The sequence below is a fragment of the Marmota monax genome, unplaced genomic scaffold (assembly GCF_021218885.2).
Source record: "Marmota monax isolate L192 unplaced genomic scaffold, Marmota_monax_Labrador192_F-V1.1 WCK01_AAM20220418_F8-fsc00122, whole genome shotgun sequence".
NCBI lineage: Eukaryota > Metazoa > Chordata > Mammalia > Rodentia > Sciuridae > Marmota > Marmota monax.
In genome coordinates this window covers 3,490,146-3,516,969 of record NW_026695223.1, presented here as the reverse complement: position 1 = coordinate 3,516,969, position 26,824 = coordinate 3,490,146, and the positions used below count along the sequence as shown (strand labels likewise).

The window sequence follows — 26,824 nt, the reverse complement described above, 5'->3', positions numbered from 1 at the left end:
TGTTTCCCTTTGTGGTATTATAAGATACATATTTAATAGTTTGTTCAACTTATTATAATTTTCCAGTTTCTACTTCTACTTAATACATTAGCTAAGAGAGTAGAAGAGGAGAACGAGAAGGAGGAGGAAGAAAAGGAGGAGGAGAAGGATGAGGAGGAGGTACAGGAGCATCAGCAGCAGAAGAAGAAGCAGGAGGACGAGGATGAGGACGAGGAGGAAGTTTGCTGCAATAGTTCTATTCTGGGCAGGACAAACCTACCAATAGCAGAGGTCTCTTTCAAGATGGAAGACATTATTACCTAGCAACTATCACTGAATAAAGATAAGAACAGATAAATTTGAAGACCATGATCAAATTTGAGATCTTGGGGATAGGGCTATGGCTCACTGGTAGAGCGCTCACCTAGCAGGCATGAGACACTGGATTTAATCCTCAGTACCACATAAAAATGAACTATACTGTGTCCACCTACAACTAAAAAATAAATATATATTTTTTTTAAATTGGGGCTCTTGGCAAAAACTATGTCCAAATCATTACATTCTATTATAAGAGAAGATAAAGACAGACTTTGAAGAACTTTTCACAAATGTAAGAGGTATCCAAGGATTAAATTAATAGTTTTTTGGGAAGAAAAGAAACCATATCATATAAAGTATATCCATAGACAAATTGCAATTTCATTTAAAATGAGATGTGAAAAATTATACTCCTTGGAATTGGTAGTAGAAAATTCTTGGTATTGGAAAAGCTAAATAGAAAATTAAAAATGGAAGAAGTTTAAGACCTACAAGAACCAGGGGGTCAAATTAAAGGTTCACATGGTAAACAACCACTATGATCATGAGTTCTATCTATAGACATTTGTTAGATAGCATTATGTGGTCAGATAACATGTGTTTAGATAACATCATGAGATTATGTCCTCACTAAAAGTCTAGACTCTGGATAGAAGGCCTTCTACGATTGTCCTGTTAATGAAAGTTCTTTGAAGCTGAAAATTAAAACAGAAACTCCAAGTACTAAGAGATCCCAGGTAAGGGACCTCTGTATAAAAGTCAGTGGTTTCCAAAGAGGTTAACTAAGATACAAGAAGAGCTGACTCCCAAGAGAAACCCTTTATACTGAGATTCCAGTCACTACTCATCGATGTCTCCTTAAAGGAATATCTAACAAAGAGATGGCAGATAGATTTCATTTTAAGTGTACAAAAGGACTGATGGTATAAACCTAGAGCAATCTGTTAAACAGAATGTTTAGGGTGAATGAGGATCACAGGCAAAGAGTATCATGATTTATCAGCAACTTCTGCTTCAGGTAATAGAGAAGAAAATCAAGTCAGCATGTTGTGTATTTGTAGATTCAGGTCAAATTCAATTATGCAAAAGGAAAAGGGTTCCCCATTCTAACTAACTGATCTCTTTTCCTCCCAGGCATAAGTAAGCAATGGTGAAGCAGAGCCAATATACCTGGACAATTTCATGGGGATTACTACCCTCAAAATCACTGTATGCCTCTCTTAAAGAGCAACTCAGGCTGGGCACAGTGGCATGCATCTGTAATCCCAGCAACTCAGGAGGCTGAGGCATGAGGAACACAAGTTCAAGACTAGCTTCAGAATGCATTAAGTAATAAATTCATAAAAATTTAAAAAAAAGACTAGCTTCAGCAACTTAGTGAGGCCCTAAGTAACTTAATGAGAACTTATCTCAAAATAAAAAAATAAAAGGGGATGGGAATTTAACTTGGTGGTAAAGCACCCCTGGGTTCAATCCCTAGTACCCCCCCAAAAAAAAGAGAGAGAGAGAGAGCACGCGCTCAACTCAGTCCACAGAAGTAAGGCATGTTTGTTTAGGAAAGTGCAAAGAGAGGCCAGAGAGAATAACAGAATAATGTAACTAAAGGGAAATTCAACTCTGAACCTAAGGGCTTAAGGAAATGGAAGCACACCTTCTGTGGAAAAAAAAGTAGGTGGCTCCCCAAAACTCCAAGATTTGTTTCCTGATAGACATGGGAGGACTGAAAATAGAAGCCTAACATTGGAATGTCAACAGTCTGCTTATTTGAGATGTCATGTCCCAAGGATAGTCTCTTGATTCTCTCAGGGGAGAAACACTTGTTCTGTCTCACAGAAGAGTAAAACAAAAAGAACAGTCTCAGTCACAAGAGCTAATCTACTACACTTAGAGCTTTCAGGTGGAAAGAAAAAGAAGAGCTAGTCAGACCCCTGATTATGGAATCTGGGACAGCTCTGATGACTAACAGTAGCACTGTTTATCTGGTGTTTGAAAGGGAGGTAGGTAAAAGGTAGAGACTCAGAAAGAAAGCATTTGCCGGTCTCCAGGCAAACATATCAACTTAGCTAAAATAAAGGACAGAAAAAAGAAACTCCTCTGCCAAATACTAGCAGCACACCAGGTTACATATTTTCTGAGTTTATTTTTAAACAATACAGGATAAAGATATTGCAATTTTTAATTACAAATAGTAATTAGAACTAATCAGTCAATTGATCCTTCTTTAGATCTCACAAGAAACTGTCTACATCATGTATTTATTTAAAAGACAGATTCATAGTATTTCATGTTGTTGTCCTGAATCTTTCCATATGATGCTATAAACCATCAGAGTAAGCATACGTTATCATTACCATTATGATCATCATCATCATTATCACCGAAGTACTCAGGAATGAACCCAGGGGCACTCTACCACCAAGCTACATTCCCAGTCCTTTTTATTTCTTAATTTAAGATAAGCTTGCTAAGTTACAGAGGTTGGCCTGGAACTTGTGATTCTCCGGCCTTAGCTGCCAGAGTGACAGGGATTACAGGTGTGCACTACTATAACGTCATATGTTATTTTCATCCGAGGAGCTAGATTTGCTGCTTTCAACAGATCATTTTGCGCCTACTTCTGCCTGAAGTCAATTATACACTTCATTCTTGTTATCAATGGTTAAAATGTGAGCCAACAGTTTAAAAGCATAGCTTATTTGACCACAATCTCAGAACCTACAGGTTCATAACTATCAAATAATTTTACACTGTAAAATTAGCTAAGTATAAAACCTGATCTAAACATAATCTACGATAGGCATGGTGGCACACACCTATAATATATGCTACTCTGGAGGCTGAGGCAAGAGGATCACAAGTTCCAGGCCAACTTCAGTAACCTGCCCAGACCCTTTCTCAAAATAAAAAATATAAAAGGTAGCTCAGTGGTAGAGTGCCCTAGTTTCAATCTCCAGTACTGCAATCAGTATCAATAATTTATATATCAGCCTATACCTTCCCCCTTCCAATCTGTCACTTTCATGTTACTTCCATCCTATCCTACAACCAGGATTTCTTTATTGACCCACACTTTGCATTTGGCTATAAAATTTTGCATGAATTCTAATTAATTGCAATAGATATCAATGGAATTGTTTTTCTCAAGTCTGAGTAATGAAAATAGGTGGAAAATTAAGCCAATTTGTATAAACACTCTAAGCTATCTCAGAAATAATATTTTCACATAAACTGTCATAAAATACTTTTAAAAGTCCAGGTTAATATTCATCCTGGACAATGGTAACTTGCAGATGAATAATTTTGCTAAGAGACAAATGATAACTGTACATGTTCCAAGACTAAAAGGGAAGGGTTAATGTCTTAGATCAGCCATCATTCAGCATCTGTATCTCACAGACCTAGTGTGTGTGTGTGTGGGGGGGGGATGGGTGGGAGGTGTATCTGTCTCAAAATTTTTTAAAATGTAAATATATTTTAAATTGATATTGGGATTGAACCTAGGAGTGCTTAACTACTGAGCAACATCCCAGTCCTTTTTATTTTTTATTTCGAGACAGATTCTTGCTAAGTTGCTCAGGCTGGCTTCAAACTTATGATCCTCCTGCCTCAGCCTCCCTCCAGCTGTATGCTTATTTATTTTAAGTATTTTTTTTTTTTTAGTTGTAGATGGAAACAATATCTTTATTCATTTATTTATATATGGTTTTATGTGGTGCTGAGATTCAAACTCAGTGCCCCACGCATGCAAGGCAAGTGATCTACCACTGAGCTACAACCCCAGTCCCTCCAGCTATATTTTGAAATGAATAAGTCTAAAGATTTTTTAGTACTAAAAAGAGAAATACTTACTCTAAAAGAATATTATTCATATCCTGTGTAAAGAATTTTTTCCTTCCTTCTTCATCAAAAAGTTTGGCAGCCTAGAGAAACATAAGAAAGACTGTCAATATAACTCATAGTATACAAGAACTCTGAGATGAACTACCTAATGGGGAGGAAAAAAAAAAAGAAAACAAAAGAAAAAGGAACTTCTTAACAGCAGAGTACACAATACCAATAAGTTGTGATCCACAATCAGGTATTGAGAGATCCCAATTCAATTGGATATGTGTATGATTAATAAGTTTGCTACAGCTACTGTAACAAATTACCACAAACTAGGTGACTAAATAGAAATAAACAGTCCAAAGCTCAAAGTCATGTCATTGGGCTGAAATTGAGGGGTGAGCAGGGCTGTTCAGCTCCAAGCCTCTGGAGTGTAGCCCTACTTTCACCTGAATTTCAGTCCCCTGATTTTAGACTTGGGATTGAGAATAATTCTTGGGGCTGGGGATGTAGCTCAAGGAGTAGCGCGTTCGTCTGGCATGCGTGTAGCCCGGGTTCGAGCCACATGCAAGGCAAGTGAGCTACCTACATACAAAGATGTTGTGTCCGCTGAAAACTAGAAAATAAACATTAAAAAATTCTCTCTCTCTTAAAAAAAAAAAAGAGAGAGAATAATTCTTTTTTTTTTTTTTTGCACTGAGGATTGAACCCATGGGTGCTTTTGAGACAAGGTCTTGCTAATTTGCTGAAGCTGGCCTCAAACCTTCAATCTTGTATCAGTCTTTTGAATCACTGGGATGACAGGTGTGTGTCACTGTGCCCAGTTAAATTTCTGGGGTTTTCCTGTGGTGCTGGCATGCAAGGCAAGCACTCTACCAACTGAACTATATCCCTAGCCCAAACCTCTGTTGTTTTAAGTCACCAATTTATGGAGGACAGCTTGCTCCTCATGGTTGCCAGCATTCCTTGGTTGCAGCTACGGCACTCCAATCTTCAAGGACCATATCTCCAATCTCTGTGCTCGGCCCTTAACATGTACTTCTCTAGATACATCACATTTCCTCCTGCTTCCCTCTTCTAGACTGCATGTGATTGCATTTAGGGCCCACAGGATAATCTCCCCATCTCTAGACATTTAACTTCATACCTCTATCTCCTTTTTACCATAAATGGCTCAAGGGATCAGAATATGGATATCTTTGGGGAATCATTTTTCAGACTACTACAGATAAAATTCATGTGATTGTTAAGAATATTAAACAATGAAAGATCAATTTCCTTAAGACAAAAGGTCTTTAGAATCAAAGAAAGATATTTAGAAATATTATAGATTATTTCAAAGAAATATCAAGTCTAATCATATGATCAACTCAACAAGAAGCTGCAGACTTTTATGAGTAGACAAACTCACTGAATTCAAGAGACTCTATGTGATTATGCTTTTAAGTTACAGAGTCAATGACAAACTATTATAAATAGAATACATGAAATTCTATCAAGATTTCTCATTAGAATACAATCAATGATCCAGATCAAATGTGTGGTTAGGAGCAATAGGTATAAAAAAAATTAACCTTATATGGTCAATAAAAGCATTAGTAGAGTTGGAATCTCTAAGACAAAGTTAAAAGCTAAACATGTAGTGAATAAATACAGTAATATGGAACTGATAGTGATTGTTGGGAAAAAATTTAAATTTTTTTTTTAAAAACCCATTCAAACGATGGTTTGACAAAGGGACAGTCAATATTCAAAAAAAAAGCAATGTAATAATAAACCAGCAATGCCTATTTTTAGATTCAATGACCATCAGAGGCATAAAAGAGTATCCCAATGCCTCGGGAGGCTAAGCCAGGAGGACTTCATTCAAGGCTAGCCTCAGCAACTTAGCAAGATCCTATCACAAAAATGAAAAAGGGCTGAAGATTAGCTCAATGGCAAAGTGTTCCTGGTTTCAATCCCCATACTAAATAAATAAACAAACAAATAAACATTCTCTTCATGATGTACTTTAAAAAACCTAAAGTTAATAGACTTAATTCCTTTGAATAAAAATAGGTATGAGAAATTTTGATAAAAAGTTAAACTTTATGAATTTCTGATGAAATTTAAACTTTATAACCTTAAAAACATTAATATAATCTAGTTTTAGAAAATTAGATAGTCACCTGGTAGTTGAAATGTGTAAAAACTGTCATGAATCAATACTTACTGGCCTCTGGGCCTGGCTCTGGCACTAGTGTTTATTAAAGTGATTTCAAAACCTACTGATGCTTTAAACTGTGGGTTTAGACATATTTGTTTCTATTTCTATCTATTAAAGAATAAACTTTTTGAGGGTGCGGCTAGTTATTTAACTTTGTATCCTCGCACTCTATTATATACTTTATAATTATTACCATGTTTAATCCTCATAACAGCCAAGGAATTTGGTATTATAACCCCCATCTTACACACAAAGACCTTAAACCTTAAAAGAGGTTTCATGAAATGGCCAAGTTACTAAGTTGTGGGTCAAAGATTCGAACTGAAGCCTTCTGATGTCAACTGTGAACACTGCCACCTAGCACACAAAGACATTGGTTTGGAAAAGCCAGTCTGGGTTTTACTTAATTAACAACAATGAAAAAACTAGTCAAGATTATTGTCAAGGTATAAGCTCTTGCGTTTCATCAATGCTTCCCATTTTAACCAGATGACCCGACAAAATGTTTTTTAAATCTGGACACTGTCATAATCATTTGTGGCAAATTTCCTGAGGAAATTAGACATAGGCCATCTTAAAATCCAAAAGATATAAAACATTAAAAGAGAACAATTCAATAACTTGATCAAACCATATGGTGACTGTCAATCTACCAAATTATTTGAAAATTTTACATGCTATAAGTAGAAGAGATAGATAAGTTTTGGAGACATGCTTCTTAAGACAGGATGAAGACTAGATGTGTATAGAGACAAAAATATAGAAAGAAAGTCAGAATAAAAGCCAAATTTCAAGAAAGGAAATCAAAGTCAAGAGGTTGAACTTGGAAGAATATTACAAAGGGAGAACAGAATAAGAACAAACTGCTTATCAGACAGAGGCATGTGAGCTGAAGATGAATTTTCATCTCTTGAAGAAAAGTACCATTTCATGTTTAAAAAAAAAAAAAAAACACAGAGAATTCACAGGTATCAGTAAGTAAAATGAATCTTATTTATTGATAATTTCCTAATGAGGGCTTAGGAAGAAGCCATGTTTACCTTCAAATGGCTATTACAAGACAGATATTTTTTCTTAAGATATGACAGAGCCTTACAAAGTTGGACACACTCATCACTAACTAATTAGTTTATGAAGTGAGTAAGTAGCGCATAACCCAGTAGGCAACATGTAAGCGCGAAGTGTAATGGTCCTGACTTTAAAACCTAATTTTGAATTTTGGCTTGGCCACTTCAAAATTGTGTCCTTGGACAAATTACTTAACCATCTTAAACCTTAGTTTCCTCATCTATTAAATGGAAAAACATTGCATTTGCTCACATGTTTCTTGGGAGGACTGTATTCAGCAATAAGTAAAATAAGGCAATAGGGGCACAGCAGTACCATACTCAGTACATAGCATCGAATTTACTAAACAAACAGTAGCTATTATTTATTTATTTTTGCAATACTGGGGACTGAACTGAGGGACACTGAGCTACATTCTCTGCCCTTTTATTTTTTTATGTTGAGACAGGGTCTCATTAAATTGCCCAGGCTGGCCTAGAACTTACAATTCTCCTGCCTTAGCCTCACAAGTTCCTGGGTTATAAGCAAGTGCCACCACACACAGTTCAGAAGCTATTATTAATAATTACATCTTGAAAAACCTGTATCACATCACTAGCACTTTTAAAAACCTAGAACAAAAATGAAGAATTCAGGAATGGGGAAATAGGGGGAAAAGAAATCATGTACTTTGGAGTCAGGCAAATCCCAGTGCTTAAAAACTCTGGCTCTAACACTTACAAATTCTATTACTTTGACCACATTTTTTGATCTGTCTCCACTTACATTTCTTAAAAGGGAAATAGACACTACATACTACACTTCATAGAAACACTGAAAAGATTAAAAGCAACCAATGAGAAAAGCTATACCATGCAAAAATAAACAGAGGTCTACAGTAAAATCATACAAAATTAAATTGAAGGTAAAAAGCATTAATTGGACCAAAAGGGTAGCCTTCTGATGATAATCACTGCACTAAAGATGCAGCCATCATAATCTTACGAATGAAACAGCAAAAGTGATAGAAAACTCAAGTTACGACTAAAAGAAATATTGGCAATGAGATATTTTAACATATTTCCTCTGAATCCTGGACTCATGATGGGGTATAAAATAAGTAAAAAATAGAGAGGAAGCAATTAGTAAGTCATTACCTTAGAAGAAACAATATAGAAAAATAATAGAATTGATTAATAAAATCCAAGATCCAGTTGTAGGAAAAATTAGGTAAATCTCTTGCTTCCCTCAGATATTTCTTGAGTTGTAAATATATATTTAGAAAGAGAGAAATAAATGGAGAAATGGAGAATGGAGAAATCCTAGCAGGAAAAAGAAGGGTATAAAATAGTTTAAATATTACAATCCCATTAATGATAATTTTTAGCAATAACATATTTGAGGATGTATAGATTAAAATACAGAAAAATAGCTGTTTTATAATGATTATTTCTGCTCAGGGTAGGAAACGTAAGATAATGGGGATCTTAAGAATGTAATAAATAAAATTCTGCAATGACTAAACTATGGCATAGGTTCAACAAATAAACATGTCAAAATAATCAGAAAGCATTTTAAGCTAGATTTGGCACATTTTTAATATAAAAAATATTATCTCTCTTTGTAAGATATAACTGGATTTGCAGCTAATTAAACCAATGAAGATTATGAATCCAAGCTGATGTGGAGAGGAATCTATGACGACAGGCCAGTCTCAGCTCTTAGCTTTTTCTTTGGTACCAGGGAATGAACCCAGGGATCCTTAACCACTGAACCACATTCCCAGGCCTTTTTATTTTTTTCTTGAGGCTAAGTTGTTAAGTCTGGCTTTGAACTTGCGATCCTCCTGTCTCAGCCTTCCAAGCTGCTAGGATTATAGGCAGGTGCCAAAGTACCTGGCTAAGCTCTTAGCTTGGTCTTACTAGGAACACAAGGCATGTATACTACTGATTAGCTGGGAAAATAGGTTATAAAAACTGGATGTCAATAGACCAAAGAAAGAAGTTCAGGTACATCTGTGTCATAGACCAAAGAAAGAAGTTCAGGTACATTTCTGCAGTGTTTTTATTTTTTTCTTTCTTTGGTCTATTTTTTTGGGGGAAGGAGGGGGTGTTGAGGATTTAACCCAGTGGCAATTTACCACTGATGTACATCCTCCACCCTTTTACTTTTTGAGATAGGATCTCACTAAGTTGGTCAAGACCTCACTAAATTGTTGAGGCTGGCCTTGAACTTGTGATCCTCCTGTCTCAGCCTCCAGAGCTGCTGTGATTACAGGTGTGTGCCACTACACCTGGATGCCCTATTTTCTTTACATGACTATGTAGATCATAAAAAAATCATAAAATCTAGATGAAAAAATATTTATAAGGCGGCTAGGCACGATGGCGCACGCCTGTAATCCTAGCAACTAGGGAGGCTAAGGCAGAAGGACTGTGAGTTCAAAGTCAGCCTCAATAAAAGTGAGGTACTAAGCAATTCAGTGAGACCCTGACTCTAAATAAATTAAAAAATAGGGCTGGGGATGTGGGCTCAGTGGTCAAGTGACCCTAAGTTCAATCTCCAGTACCCCCAGGCAAAAGTTGGTAAGGTGAACTGAAATAATAAAAGAATCACCTATACCCATGTTGTAATTATAATTATTTCAATTTAAGAGAAAAAGCCTATGTGGAGAACCAATGTCTAAAAGGGATTATGGAAAATTAAAAGTTGTTGCTAGGGCTGGGGTTGTAGCTCAATGGTAGAGTGCTCGCCTAGCATGTAGAAGGCTTTGGATTAGATCCTCAGCACCACTTAAAAATAAAATAAAGGGGGCTGGGAATGTGGCTCAAGAGGTAGCACGCTCGCCTGGCGTGTGTGCGGCCTGGGTTCGATCCTCAGTACCACATACAAATAAACATGTTGTGTCCGCCAAAAACTAAAAAATAAATATTAAAAATTCTCTCTCTCTCAAAAAATAAAATAAAGGTATTATGTCCATCTACAACTAAAAAAATATTAAAAAGTTGTTGTACAAGAGCATTGGGATTACAGGGAATAATTTTTGTCTTTAAAAATGAAGCTTTTATTACTATGTTTGTGCAGCAAATAAAAACCAAGAGAATTATTACACTTACTACACGGAGGTCCTCGATGCGTTTTTCAAGAAGTACAGGTAGACCTTCTGGGAGTGTAGGTACCACCTTAGGCATAACCTGAGAGGTGAAGGTTGGCTGGGTGGTGTTTCCATTTTCTCCCCCTGATTCAGATAGGGGGCTACCATCAGAAGCAGCATCCAGTAATCTGTCAAAGTCGAAATCATCCAGTATCTCTAGGGCATTTTCAGCTTCCTGAAACAATTCGTGTTCATTTGTGCTAACAAAAATGGGGAGCTCTGGATCAGTGCTGTTCAGATTTAATTCTGGGACGTCATTCCCCAATGCTGTAGCAGCACAAAGAGGCTTGGTAAGAGAGGAGGTCGATAAGGTCACAGGAACTTTGGGGTTAGACTCTGTTTTTAATGCATCCTTCTCTTTCTGAAATTTTCGAATCATGGCAGCTAGAGAAAGAGAATCTTTATATCGTTTCTTCTTTTTTTCAGACTTGTGTGAATTTAGAGCCACAACTCTGTGAAGAAAAAAGCGATCAGTGAGGCTACATATAACTTTAACTATCTTCTGATCATCTTTCATTTTCCACTCTAGGAATAGCCATGTTGGCAACCAGATATGGATATGTGTAATTCTCAATGATAACCTCCTTACATGAACCATAGGGAAAGGTCTCAATTTAGCTATCGATTCCTCTAGAAATCTTTTCCAAATCCCATGGCTTAGATGTTTCTACATGTGCTACAAAATCTAAAAGATTATTAGTACTTGAAGGGAGGTCAATCAAACCTACAACAGTCCTAGTGTAGAAGAAAAAATATTTACTTAATAAATTTATAATTTGAAAAAAATTCAATAAAAGGTATTACTTATAGCTTATGTTTCACAAGAGGTTTACTTGTAAATAATGAATATTTAAGATAACCATTAGTGGGCTAGGGTTGTAGCTCAGAGGTACACCTAGCACATGTGAGGCACTGAGTTTGATCCTCAGAACCACATAAAAAAAGTTAAAAAGAAACCTTTAAAGATAATCATTATTAACGCACACAATTTTTCTCCCCCTAATCTCTTAATGATTCTAGGTCATGATTACAACAGTAATCCCATGTTTAGGAGAGGAGAAATACCTCCCTAAATCAATCTTTTGGATACAGACAGCCTCAGATGCAGATGTTCCTCCCTGCTAAGGAGGGACAGAAAACCCAGATTTTCATAAGTTTTTCCCTTAGATCTGTGAAAAATGCTACTGAGAAGTAGAGACAATGCCAATTTTTAATTATATCATACAAATATTTTATTCTTCAGATGTAAGATTTATTTTCGGTATTAAGGATTGAACCCAGGGTGTTCTAATACTGAGCTACATTCCCAGATCCTCAGCCCTTTTTATTTTTTAATTTTGAAACAGGGACTAAATTGCCCTGGTTGCCCTCAAAATTTCAACCTTCCTGCCTCAGCCTCAGGAGTTGCTAAGATTATAGGTATGTGCCACCAGCCCAGCTGACTTAAGGCTTCTGAAAAATTCTATTTGTTTTTTAGCAGCAATGTCACCTAAAGTCATAAGCATTAAGAATAGCTAAATAGGGCTGGGGATGTAGCTCAGTGTTAGATTTCTTGGTTAGCATGTGTGAGGCTCTGGGTTCGATCGCTAGTACTGTCAAGGGTGTGGTGGATGGAATCAATGACATTTTTTCCCCCCTTTTCCTCCTCTTCTTTTTTTTGTGGTTCTGGGGATTAAACTCAGAGCCTCCCACATGCTAGGCAAGTGATCTACCACTAAGTTATATCCACAGGCCGTGATTTGTTTTTTTAAATATTAAAACAACTATAAATTGTTCATATATAGGCTACTGCTAATCCTTAATCCCAGACATCAAAATTAGTGTTAGTACCAAAAGATTAAAAAAAGTGGGCTGGGAAAATAGTTCAGTTGGTAGACTGCTTGCCTCACATGGGCAAGTCCCTGGGTTCAATCCCCAGTACCAAAAAAAAAAAAAAAAAGTTATTTGAGGGCTGGGGTTGTGGCTCAGTGGTAGAGTGCTTGCCTAGAATGTGTGAGGCACTGGGTTTGTTTCTCAGCACTACATTAAATAAACAAATAAACAAATAAATAAATAAAATAAAAGTATTGTGTCCATCTACAACTAAAAAATTTTAAAAGAAAGTAATTGGATCTTTATGCCATCTTTTAAAACTAGCTCTTGCTGGTTAAACAAACAAAAACTGTAATGAGCAACATGCTCAATGTACTACTCTAAAAATCTGACCTTAAACATCATGAGTCTCATAGATGACAATGCCTTCCAGTTATTAATGTATAACAAAATATTATTAAAACATAACTAGATTACTACTATTTGTAAATATTAAATTAGACTTAGCTACTCTTAATTAGTGGTGAACCTTAATTAATTTATTTATTCTAAAAGGAGAAACAGACTATGACAGTAGTTCTCTTATTGGGTTCCACTTACCCCAGTTGTTTAGGTACTTTTTTCCTTGGTTTCTTCTCCTTTTCCCCTTCCTCTTTTCGTTTCCGCTTCTTCATTTCGATATCATCTTCTTTTATTTTGGGAACCTGCAAAAATGATAAAATAACACACCATTTATTTATTTATTTTTAAATTTATTTTAAGAATGCATCATTTATTTAAATATCAATGCTCTCTTTTTTTGATGTTAGCAGTGGTTTTTCTCAAGTGTCAAAATGTAACAGCATTACTTGCTTCAAGTGCACGTTCTTGAGGTCCATAAGCGCTTTCAGTTCTCTAGAATAGGGCCTTCAAATATGAATTTTTGACATGCATTTTGGTGATTCTGTTACAAGTAAGTCTTTGGCCCTCATGTCAGCAAACATTTACCTATGTACATTATTCATTTCCCAAATGCAGTATATCCAATTCTATAGAATTTGTTAATTAGATCTCAAGAAAGGTAACAGTTATCAACAGTCATTTCTTTTTTTTTTAATTTTAGGTGGACAAAATATCTTTATTTTATTTTTATGTGGTGCTGAGGATCGAACCCAGTGCCTCACACATGCCAGGTGAGCGCGCTACCACTTCAGCCACATCCCGAGCTCTACCAACAGTCATTTCTATAGCAAGTCGTCTTCCTTTTTTTTTTTTTTAAGTCATTGATGGACCTTTATTTATATGTGGTGCTGAGAATTGAACTCAGTGCCTCACACATGCTAAGCAAGCGCTTTGCCACTGAGCCACAACCCCAGCCCAGCAAGTCTTAACCTATCCTAGAAATTTAACTTTATCCCCAAAACAGCAGACAATTAAACCACATCATAGAGAGTAAAAGAAAACAATTCTGTGATGTAAACACCAATTTTCCCAAATCCACATACTTTTACTTTAAAGCATGCATTAAGTATATAATCATTGAGCTATGGTTAGTATTTTACTTCTCCTTATATTCACAACTGTGGACCAAGTTAAGATTCAAAAGGTATATCCTATTAATTTAACGTTCTCTTTAGCATTGCAGTGTTGGAGAAACTCACCTTGGGTGGCTTGTGCTTTTGGTTGTCTGTGATATCTTCTTCTTCAGTATCTGAAGCTTGGCGAAACTGCAGAGTGCCAGTGTTGATATAAAAGCCTCCATACTTTGTTGTTAAAGAAGCAGGTACTAATTCATCATACTAGATTAAAAGGAAAAACTTTAAAGATATATCCTATTGTCTATAACTCTAAATGTCAAAGAAATTCATTCACCATGGAAACATTTTCCTTAAAAACCAACTGCAAAACTGACTGCAAACCTAGCAATCCCACTGCTGGGTACGTGCCAAGGGCATCATGCTTAATTTAAAAGAAATAAAATGAATGGGGAGGGGGAGAAGTTAGGATAGCAATTAGGATGTCTGCACTCTTGTGGTTCAATGAAGCATTATTCACAACAGCCAAGATACAAAATAATCTGAGTGTCTGTTAATAAATGAATAGATTTTTAAAATGTGGTCTATTAATACAGTGGAATAGTATTTTAGCCTTAAAAAACAGGAAATTCTGTCATTTGCAACAACATGGATCAACCTAGAAAAATACCATATAATCTCCCTTACATGTGCAATCTAAATAAACTAAACTTAGAGACATAGGGTAGAATGGTAGACAGATGCTCAGGGGGAGTAGCAGAAGAGGAAATGAGAGGTGCTGGTCAACAAGTTCAAAATTATAGGTAGACAGGAAGAATATGAACTGGTATTCTATTGCACTGTAGGGTGATTATAGTTAATAATAATGTATATTTCAAAATAAGAGAGGAGTTTCAATGTTCTCACCAAAACAAATGATTTTTGAGGTGACAGATATGACACTGATCATTTGCAAAATGTACACGTCAAAGCATTATGTTGTACCCCCCTGAATATGTGCAATTATAATTTATCAATTAAAGAAAAAGAAAAAAGAACTGCAATGATGAAGTTCATAGAATAAATTTAGAAAAAGTTCATTATCTGGAATAAAAGTCAGTTCTAATCATTTGGTATATTTAACAAAGGATATTACCTGATGAGAAAAAGTTAAGGATCACTACCACTGTTTCTTTCTTCATTCTCACTGCTACTATTCTTAATATCAATTTTTTTAATACCTCATTTTATTTATTTATATTTATTTGTATGTGGTGCTAAGGACTGAACTCAGTGCTTCACACATGCTAGGCAAGCACTCTACCACTGAGCCACAATGCCAGCCTGGTTTCAAATGTTTTTGATGAGAAGTTTAAACACAGTAAAACAGATGGCTGAATGACCATATAAAGAGATTATAATCATACAATTATTCTGTCTTGGTGAGATATCTATCTATCTATCTATATAGATATAGATATAGATAGAGATACATATATTTTTTTTTTTTTGGTGGGGGGTGGTACCAGGGATTGAACTCAGGGGCACTTGACCACTAAGCCACATATCCCCAGCTCTATTTTGTATTTTATTTGAGACTGGGACTCACTGAGTTGCTTAGCACCTTGCTGTTGTTGACAATGGCTTTGAACACACAATATTCCTGCCTCAGCTTCCCAGGCCTCTGGGATTACAGGTGTGCGCCATTGTGCCTAACCCTTCATTCCTTTTTCAATTTGGCAGCCTAAATGTGAAATTATTTTTAATGCTTCAAAGCATTTATTTTCAGATATTTTTAGTAATAAGCACATGATTCTAAAAATTAATTAGAACCAGATTATTTTCATTTTTTATAAAATAATTTGCAAATGTGGAAAGTTTACTGAGAACACAACAAGGAATCATTTAATTAGATTACAATTGTTTGATGCCTGGATTATCTCATAAACAGAACAAAATAATTTGTTAAGGGCAATGATAGTAAATTAGTTTGGAAGTCAACTTGTATAATAGTTTGATTTCCTCTTATAAAATAAGGACCTATATTGTCTTATAAATGTCAGTAACCAACTATATAACTTAACAACTCTATCTACAAAATTATCTTTTTTTTTTTTCCAAAAATTATCTTTTTAGAGCAGTAACTTTCAAATTTTCTTCCCCATAACACATGTGGAAAATCCACTGCACATCAAAACCAAGCATATGGGCTTGGGGTAGTAGCTCAGTGGAAGAGCACTAACCTAGCACATGTGAGGCACTGGGTTCAATCCTCAGCACCACATAAAAATAAATAATCAGCATACTACAGTGACACAGTCATATCAATGTTTATAGCAGCTCAATTCACAACAGCCAGACTATGGAACCAACCTAGATACTCTTCAACAGATGAATAGTTAAAGAAAATGTGGTATATATACACAATGGAATATTACTCAGCCTTAAAGCCAAAAACTATGGCATTTGCCACTAAATGGATGGAGCTGGAGAATATTATGCTAAGCGAAATAAGCCAATTCCGAACACCAAAGGCTGAATATTTTCTCTGATATGCAGATGCTAATTCACAATAAGCGGGGGGCTAGGGTAAAATAGAGGTACTTTGGATTAGGCAGAGAAAAGTGAAGGGTGGGGAGGGGGTTTGGGAGTAGTAAGGATAGTAGAATAAATTGGACATTATTACCCTTTAAGGTAATAATTACTTCTTTAAGGCTGAGTAATATTCCATTGTGTATATATACCACATTTTCTTTATCCACTCATCTTGTGAAGGGCATCTAGGTTGGTTCCATAGTACATATATGAATACTTGAGTGGTGTGATTCTACATCATATATAACCAGGAGAATGAGAAGTTATACTCCAGTTATGTATGTTGCATCAAAATGCATTCTACTGTCATGTATAATTAATTAGAACAAATAAAAAGGTAAATAAATAAAATGAAGGTATTGTGTACATCTACAACTAAAAAAATTCTAAAAACAAGTGTATACATACATAATAAAATTATGTGATCTTTAATAACTCCTAATCTATTTGATTTCATATTCTTTAAAAAACTAGTCATACCCTTTATTTTTTATTTTTTTTAAATATTTATTCTTAAGTTTTAGGTGGACACAATATCTTTATTTTGCATTTATGTGGTGCTGAGGATCGAACCCAGTGCCTCGTGCATGCTACGTGAGCACTCTACCACTGAGCCACAACCCCAGCCCCAAGTCATACCCTTTAAATAGACATATAAGCCAATTATAGCTTGAAAAAGTCAGTTTGTATTTAAAAATACTCTAAATGCTACAAAGGAGCTGGGGATATAGGTCAGTGGGTAGAGTGCTGGCCTCGCATGTACACGGCCCTGGGTTCAGTCCCTAGCGCGTGCGCACACACCCACAAAGTCTAAATGCTATAAAAGAAGTTATTAATTAAAATTATTTACAAAAGTCTACATACTATAGATTTCAACTGTAAGGAAAAGCCAAAACTGTGCAGACAGTTATATGTCTGTCACAGGCTAGGAGAGAAGGGAGGGATAAATGGGCAGAGCATAGAGGATTTTTAGGAAAGTATCACTACTGTAATACTATATTATATACTATATTACTATAATGGTGGATACATGTCATTATACATTTGTTCAAACTCAAAGAATGTACAACTGGTGGGAACATTGATGTGAACTATGAACTTTGGTGATACTGGTGGATCAATGTAGGTTCCTCAATTGCAACAAATGAATGACTATGATATAGAATATTGATAGTAGGGGAGGTTGTGTGCCTTGGGGCAAGGTGTACATGGATGCTCTCTGTACTTTCTGCTTACGTTTTCTGTGAATCTAAAACTGCAGTAGAACATAAAGTTTATTACTTTTCTTTTTAAGCTATTTATGTAAGCATGCATAAATGTTTACCCATGAGTTCCTTTTTGGATTATTCAGGTTTTGAAATCTGATATAATGTTAACATTATTGCTAATGCTTTGTACTTGCTTTATGCTTCAGCATATTTATATTCATTGCCTTATTTGGGCCTCAGAATAATTCTGAGCAAGTAATGGTAGAGAAAACCAAGTGATGCTATAAAGCCTGCTCCTGGTTACATGGTGACTTAGAAACTGATGTAGAACTAGATTCTAGGACTTCTACCTTGAGTTCCAAATCACAGTCAAGACTCTTGAAACATTCCATAACCACAATGGCTGTTAACCTTTTTGATTGTGGAAAGGTATCCCTATCTCATGTAACTCTATATCATGTACAACCAGATCAATGAGAAGTTATACCCTATTTATGTATGATGTATCAAAATGCATTCTACTGTCCTATAACTAATTAGTACAATAAAAATATATTTAAAAAGAAAAAGGTATCCCTACTCCAAAGGGCCCTATTGATATGTCATAGTTAGTCAGGACACACAAAAAAAATTTAAAAGTATGACAGGATATTCCATATGCATCATGCTGGATGACGACCTTCCTATCACATCACTCTCTTGCCTGTAATGCTTTGTCATCAACTAACTATACAAGAAAGCACTGTAACCACAGGCAAAAGACATGCTAATTTGTGAGTAGTGTAAAAGTTAAATAGTGTCACTCTGCACACTCTAAGTAATCACTGTACACTGTATAGATATTATAATCCCAGGGATTAGATTACTAATGGACAATAATAGAAGAACATACTCCCTAAGGCAAAATAGGAACACCCTCATTCATATGCTACATGATCAAGAGATTACTACCATCCTTATGAAATCCTGCTTCCTCTTAGAAGAAAAAGAATTTCAGGAGAAAAGCTATAGGATTCGATCAAAACAGACTGATATTAGAGGCTGAAACCACTGTGATAGTAAGGCATACTGCAATTTTAAAATTAAGTGTATTTTATAGATGTCTGCCAAGTCAAGTTCAATCCAGTGGCACCAATATTGCTTTGTCTCATCTTCAAAGTCATTTCAAAATACACCTGTCCAAAGTAAGGGAATATTAAAAAAAAAAAAAAAAAGAATTCAAGATGAAAATACCATTTGACCTATAAATTCCATTGCTTAGAAATTTAGCCTACCCATATATTTGTACTCTATAAATACACTGCATATACATTTACTTAAGTAGATAAATGCATACAATATGCTCAACTATTTGTAAACATATAACACCAGAAACAATTTAATGCACATCAACTAGGATTGGTTAAATAAATTATGCAATTTAGGTATGTCCCCAACAACCATTAAAAGGAATGTATCTCGATCCTTATATGTTTTCTAGTTTATAACTATCTTGTGTTTTTTTTTAATCATAACATAATAGTAATCAATTGATGGTAATCAATATACCAATATATTATATATTCGTTTTATTAAAATCAAAAACATAACAAAAAAATACAACACCAAAAATCTCTTAAGCCTCACCTCCAGAAATTCTAATTAAGTCTGAGTTAAGACAAGAATCCCCAGATTTTTACCCCTGATTAAGAACCATTCATTAACATAAAGTTTTCAGTACTAAACCATTAATTTAATGTAATAGCTTTTCATTTTCCTTTTTTTTCTTTTGCCCTCATTTTCCCCTTTCTTAAACTTATTTTCATTCTTAGTTTGGGAAAGGGAGGAAGACAGAATCATTGCTAACTACACATCTGGAAACTAGCATCTACTAAAGAATCGTGATTCTCGAAGGACCTAAGAGCAAGCACAGCTTATCAAAAACAACAATCTAGTACAACGTCAACAAACCATGATTGCCCACCAAACCCAGCTGCCAAGAAAAAGGATTTCATGTTTTTTAAATGGTTGAGAAAAAAATTACAAGATTCTGTGACACATGAAAATTACACAAATTTAAGTGCTGGGGTGTAAACTCAAGTGTGAGAGCGCTTGCCTGGCCTATGTGAGGTCCTGGGTTTGAGCCCTAGCCTGAGAGACAGAGAAAGAGAGAGAGAGACAGACAGACAGACACGAGACAGAGAGAGAGAGAGAGAGAGAGAGAGAGAGAGAGAGAGAAAATATAAATAAATTTAAAAAGAATTTGAGGGGCTGGGATTGTGGCTCAGTGGGTGAGGCACTGGGTTTGATACTCAGCACCACATAAAAATAAATAAATAAATATAAAGGCATTGTGACCACCTACAACTAAAAAAAGTTAAAAAAGAATTTGAATATCAGAGTTCATCCAAAACATCTCATTATAAATGCCATATTTATTTGCTTAAATATTGTCTGTGGCTGCTCTCACACTATAATGGCAGAATAGCTGTGACAGTACCATATGGCCCACAAATTCTAAAATATTTACCATGTGGCCCTTTAAAGAAAAAGATGTTTGCCAAAACCTGGTCTAGTATAGTAGTGTAATGACCCACTGTGAGCCAACCCAACATTACAAAATTTTAAGTCTTCAGTATGCCTTAAAAATTTTTTTAAAAATCTTTAGGGGCTGGGGATGTGGCTCAAGCGGTAGTGCGCTCGCCTGGCATGCATGCGGCCCGGGTTCGATCCTCAGCACCACATACAAACAAAGATGTTGTGTCCGCCGAAAACTGAAAAATAAATATTAAAAATTTTTAAAAAAATCTTTAAGCAGTAAATATGGCTTTAAAAAGCACAAACAAGGGCTCAGGTTGTGGCTCATGGCAGAATGCTTGCCTTGCACATGTGAGGCACTGGGTTCGATTCAGCAGCACATAAAAATGTATAAACAAAATAAAAATACTGTGTCCATATATAACTTTAAAAAAGCATAAACGAACACATTCATTGAACAAGTTAAGTTACCCTTGACTTTCACTATTCCAATAAATTTGCTGCTATATTAAAGACATGTTACTCACAGCCTCTGAGTTATCAATAAATGGATCTGTCTCATCATAGCCAAAGCCTATGTCAATTAAATCTTGTAGCCGATCCTTCCGGTGCTTACGGGGTTTCCCACCCTGCAAAAAACAGACACATTAGACTGATTCAGTACTCATGCTGTTTCCATAAAGTTTAAAAAAACCTATTCAAAGAATTCAAATAATTTTTGTAAATAAATCCCTGCAGATGGTTAAGTCTCCCCATACCTTATATAAGCAGCTGTGCTTAGTGACTTGCCTTCATAGCTCAGAGTGAGAAAAGAGGAACAAAGTAACTTTACAATGGAAAACCTGCCCAACTTTACATCAGCCAGATGACATCAACAGGAACAATGATAAGTAGATGGCACATATCCCTGATATATATGATAAAAACTGCACTTCCCTTCTGTGGGTCTTCCTCTCAACTGCCTATAAAACTAGCACAGCCATGAGAAAAACATCAAACAGACCAAATTGATAGTCTATAAAATAAGTTCTCCAAAGCTGTCAAGATTATCAAAAAAAAAAAAAGGAAAAATCTGAAAAACTGTCATAGTCCACACCAGCCTAAAGACACAAAGACTAAATGAGCTGTGGTACCATGGATAGGATCTAGGAACTGAAAAAGTACATTAGGGAAAACTAGTAAAATCCAAATAAAGTTTAGAGTTTAATGGTAATGTATCAATGTCAGTTCCTTCATTATAACAAACATACTACATTGAATGTAAAATATTCATGTTAGTGGGTGAGGACTATATGAAAACTCTTTGTATTATCTTGTTTAACTTTTACTTTTTTGGAATTGGAATTAAACCTGGGGAAACTGAGCTACATCTCCAGCCCTTTTTATTTTTTATTTTGAGACAATGTCTCACCAAGTTGCAGAGGCTGGACTACAGGTTGAGATCCTCCTGCTTCAGCCTCCCAGATTATTGGGATTATGAAAGTATGCACTGCTATGCCCAGTTCTAAATTGTAGCTTTTCTGTAATTTAAAAACTATTCTTAAAATTATTTTTTAAATGTCATATAATCATACACATAAACACAAGAAAATGATAAATGAGTGCATACAAAAACTGATGAAATGAGCTGGGCATGGTGGTTTATGCCTGTAATCCCAGTGGCTCAGGAGGCTGAGGCAAGAGGATCACAAGTTCAAAGCCAGCCTCAGCAACTTAGCAAGACCCTGTCTTAAAATAAGGGTTAGGGATGTGGCCCAGTGGTAAAGTACCACTGGTACCAAAAACAAAATAAAACAACAACAAAAAACCCACATGGTATCAAAAACTGGTGAATCAGAATAATGTCTGTGGTCTGGTTAGTTGTATTGTGCCACGTTTATTTCCTAGTTTTGTAACTGCAGTTATATAAAATATTACCACTGGCAGAAGTTGGGTGGTAGGCATATGGTCTTTTTTACTATAGTTGCAACTTCTTATTAGTCCATAATCCTTTTTTAAATAATCATTTTTAAAAAGTAATACAATGTCAAGATAAACTAGTTCCTGTAGATTCCACTATTCAGATGATACTTTATGGAGCCTTTTGACTATTCACAGTATAAAGAAAAACTCACTTATGTTTGTGTGCACACATACACACACACACATTTTTTTATGTTAAAATAAATGAGTTAGGAATGTGGTTCAGTGGTAAATCTACCACAGCTCAGTGACAGATGGGCCAGAACCATTAAAAAAAAAAAAAAAGTGTGCGGGTGTGTGTGTGTGTGTGTGTATGTGTGCACACAAACATACTTGCTTAGCCTATAAGTTTATTTTGGATTTTTAAATTTTAATTTTTACTCACTCATATTCAATTACTCATTCTAAGCATCCTTCTAATGCCTCCCTACCCCATTTCTTTCAGACTGGGTCAGGGGTGAAGAAGAGGCTCAGAATGGTGAGGTAAGGGGTGGGGAAGATAGAAGATAGCACTCAGGATTTTGCCTACCAAAATGCTACCACTGAGCCACAGTAGGCCTTGTGGAAAGCAAGAGATTTAAGATGTGAACTTCTAGAGCCGGGGTTGTGGCTCAGTGGTACAGCACTTGCCTAGCATGCGTGAGGCACTGTGTTTGATCCCCAGCATCACATAAAAAACAAATAAATAAATAAAATAAAGGTTTTGTGTCCATCTACAACTAAAAAAGTATTTAAAAAGAAAGATGTGAATTTCTATGACCTCATTTCATTTCAGTCCTCACAGTGAATGTGTGATTCTAAAAGTTAAAGAGGGACACTTTTATGCCACATGGCCCTTAAATAAAAGTTGTTTGCTTCCATGTAAAGAAATTGTGATCTGTTCCAGTGCTTGAGAGGAAAAATGGTGATACTAGACTTACTGAGAGACATCACCAACAGGGTGTGATCCCTTTCTACGTGATTTGCAAAGATAATTCTGAACAAATGCTATGTTTGCATTCCACATAGTTGTTGAAAACCTTACCCCAACATGAGCTATGGCTCCAGGGTTTGCTTCTAAGTGGACAAAATACTATTACACTACCATCACTACCCAAGAAATCCCTATGGTGTGAGGTGAAGTGGTGGATTCCTTATTTATTATTATTTTAATGACAGGTTCTCACTAAGTTGCCCAGGCTGGCCTTGAACTCATTATCTCAAGCAATCCTCTGGACTAGCCTCTTTAGTAGCTAGGATTACAGATGCATACACTTTGGTTCCCATATTTAAAAATTTTACAATTTAGGTAAGTTTCAAAAGCAATTCTGGGGCTAACACAGGGTGGCAAACTTGTTATTATGCTAAATAAAGCCACCAAAAGCATAATTTCAGAACAACAATCTTTCTCAAGGAATAATAATCATATATATATGCACATGTATTAAGCATATATACAGAACATGCTTAACTACACAACACACACACTAAATTGTCCCTATTTTCTCATTTTGCCAGATCTGCACACTGGGACCTTTACACCAGGTTATAGAATTACAGTAAGAATCAGATGTCGGGGACAGAAAGAGTTATTTCTCGGACAGGAGTTATTCTACTGAGGAGAAATTACACATCAAGCAGAGGAATATATAGGACTTTCATCCTCATAGAGGGAGTTTCATCCTCATAGTAGGGGCTTGCAGAGGGAGAGAAAGACCTAGAATGTATATAAAAACTCACAGACAAAACTAATGAAGAAGTCTAGGCCTCACATATTAAGTATATTCAAGTTATAGGAGATAAAATAGATATGGTAGGAATTTAAGAATAAATATCTGAGTGGACAGCATTGTGCAGAAATGGGGAAAAAAAGCAGCATTAAATTCAGTGGGGGAAATGATTTATAAATCAAATAAATAGAACTGAAGTAAGAACAATTTTACCTATCAAATTATAAATTTATACAGATGAGGGCTGCTTTAATACTGCTAAAAATATACCAATTAAATATCTTTAGAAAACAATCTGAAAGCTTCTGACAAAACTTTATAAAACTCTTCTATTTTCTTCTTTTGCTTCTTCTGTTTTCTAATTTTTCTCTAAAGTATTACTTCATAATGGAGTATGCTAAAACAATTTTTTAAAACCCTTTATCCTATGTGATCCAATAATTCTACTAAATTATATAGTTTATTTCAAATCACTACTTAGATTTAGAAGTATCTGTTAAGGGTTGAGACAGCAGCTCAGTGGTAGAGTACATGCTAAGCCCATTTGTGAGGCCCTGAGTATAATCTCCAGCACCAAAAAATAAAAATAACAAAAAAAATCTGATAAGACTTATACTACAGAAAATAATATGTTAAAATATCAGAAAGTTTTTTCAGGGGCTGGGGTTGTGGCTCAGTGGTAGAGCACTTGCCTACCACATGTGAGGCAATGGGTTCGAACCTCAGCACCACATGAAAGCATTTAATAAAGGTATTGTGTCCATCTACAACTAAAAAAAAAAAAGAAAAAGAAAGAAAAAGAAGAAAGTTTTTTTTAGTTAAAAGTTCTTGTCTTCAAGAATCTTAAAACAAGATAATTATTCAACAAATTAACTTTTCTAAGCATGTACCACACACTGGCCTTATGGATTTTATAGTATTGTGAAGAGGGGAAAGATTAAACAAATAACTACAGCAGTGATAGACAGCAGAAAGGAAAGATGCAGGTTGTATGGAGACCTTTTTTTTTAGTTTTAAGTGGACACAATATCTTTATTTTACATTTATGTGGTGCTGAGGATCGAACTCAGTGCCTCAAGCATGCTAGATGAACTCTCTACCACTGAGCCACAACCCCCAGCCCTTGTAACAGAGTGCCCTTTCTAACAGAGTCTCTGGTCAAAGCTTAACTTACTCATTTATGCACAAACAAGGCAAATGAAATGAAGCACTGAAGGGATTAGAACAGGGACATAACCCCCCAAAATTAGTGCTGAACAAAATCACCATGAGTATCACACAGAGAATGAACACAAGATAAAACAGAAAGGAAAAAAATGGAGATTTGAAAGTCACGGGTTACTAAAGGCGTAAAGTATATACTTACATTTCAATCATGATGTTGATGGTGCTGATGACAACACTTACCAAGTATTAACTCTGTATTAGATCCCATGTAAGTACTATTATTTTTTAATTTCATGTTCAGCAAATGGGAAAAACAAAAGCTGACTAAGGACAAGCAACTTGTCTAAGGTCACAAAGAAGTGGTGAGCTAATCTTCAAACTCATAGATGTCTAGAAAAAATCTGTAAGAGAAGTTATAAAGACTAAGGGGTCCTATTTTGGATGGACACACCTTAATCTCAATACACCAAAACTGAAATCAGTGTTTGCACTGACGTTTGTCTCCAAATTAATTCCTCTCCCTTGGCATTCCCATCCATTTTGTTTATTCTTACCATTTTTCTGCCTTCAAACTTCATACTGGCTAAAATTAAAGTAACAATAACAATTGTAAACAAGGATGTAGAACAATTTGACATCTTGTACATCACTAATGGGAATACAAGTGATATAGCCATTTTGGAAAACAGCTTGATAGTTTCTTACAAAGTCAATTATACAGTTATACCTTGTGTCCTAACAATCCCACTCTTACATAAATATCCACAAGAGAAATGAAAACTATATCCATACAACTATAACCCTAATGTTTAAGACACCTTTATTCATTACAGCCTAAAACTGGAACCAATATAATGTGCATCATGTGGTGAATGGATAAACAACTGTGATATATATATATAATCCATACAACAGATTACTACTCAGCAATAAAGAAGGAACTTCTGACACATGCAACATGTAGATAAATTTCAAAAGCACTATGCTCACTAAAAGAACCCAGACACAGAGACATAAGATCTATTGATAGGAAACTGCAAAAGCAAACAAAACACTAAAGTAATAGGAAATAGACCGGAGGTTGCCAAGGGCTAGGGCTGGAGGTAAGAACTCTGTGGAGATGTTCAAAGGAACTTTGTGGAATGACAGAAATATAAATATTCCTTATTAAGACTGTAGTAGAGGTTACAAGATTATATGCATTTGTCAAAAATTCAATCAATTGTACACTGAAAAATCAATGAATTGGGGCTGGGGTATAGCTCAGATATAGCATTTGCCTATACTGGTTCAATCCCCAGTGCTAAAAAAAAAAAAAAAAATTGATAAACTATATTTATTTATATATTATACCTCAATAATGCCCCCAACTTTTTTTGTACCAAGGATTAACTCAGGGGCACTTCACCCTGAGCCACATCCCCAGCCATATTTTGTATTTTATTTAGAGACAGGGTCTCACTGAGTTGCTTCACGCCTTGCCGTTGCTGAAGTTGACTTTGATGATGATCATGATCCTCTTGTCTCAGCCACTCTAGCTGCTGGGATTACAGGCAGGCACCACTGTGCCTGGCAATAATGCTCATCTTAAAAGCCCTTCATTATTAACCTTTTTATCCCCCAGAGTGCTGAGGATCAAATCCAGGATTATTATTTCTATTTCATTCATATAATTATTCACATTCGAAGACACAAATTGGTGTGAATATATTATGTATACAACCAGAGATATGAAAAATTGTGCTCTATATATGTAATAAGAATTGTAATGCATTCCACTGTTATATATAAATTTTTAAAAACATAGAATAAAAAGGGTCAGCCCCAGG

At 35.5% G+C, this 26,824-nt stretch overlaps 1 protein-coding gene across 4 annotated transcripts in view; it reads right to left on the bottom strand.

The window, feature by feature from the left end:
- Ubn2 (ubinuclein 2) overlaps window positions 1–26,824 on the bottom strand; it is a 79,675-nt gene that overhangs the window by 37,423 nt on the left and 15,428 nt on the right. For all 4 annotated transcript variants that reach the window (XM_046434043.2, XM_046434045.2, XM_046434044.2 and 1 more), the window contains exons 3-7: window positions 20,685–20,786; window positions 13,985–14,122; window positions 12,945–13,048; window positions 10,495–10,984; window positions 4,150–4,220 (exon numbers count right to left, since the gene is read on the bottom strand). In XM_046434043.2, the coding sequence (XP_046289999.1) occupies window positions 4,150–4,220; window positions 10,495–10,984; window positions 12,945–13,048; window positions 13,985–14,122; window positions 20,685–20,786 (905 nt within the window). The remainder of the gene's footprint in view (window positions 1–4,149; window positions 4,221–10,494; window positions 10,985–12,944; window positions 13,049–13,984; window positions 14,123–20,684; window positions 20,787–26,824) is intronic.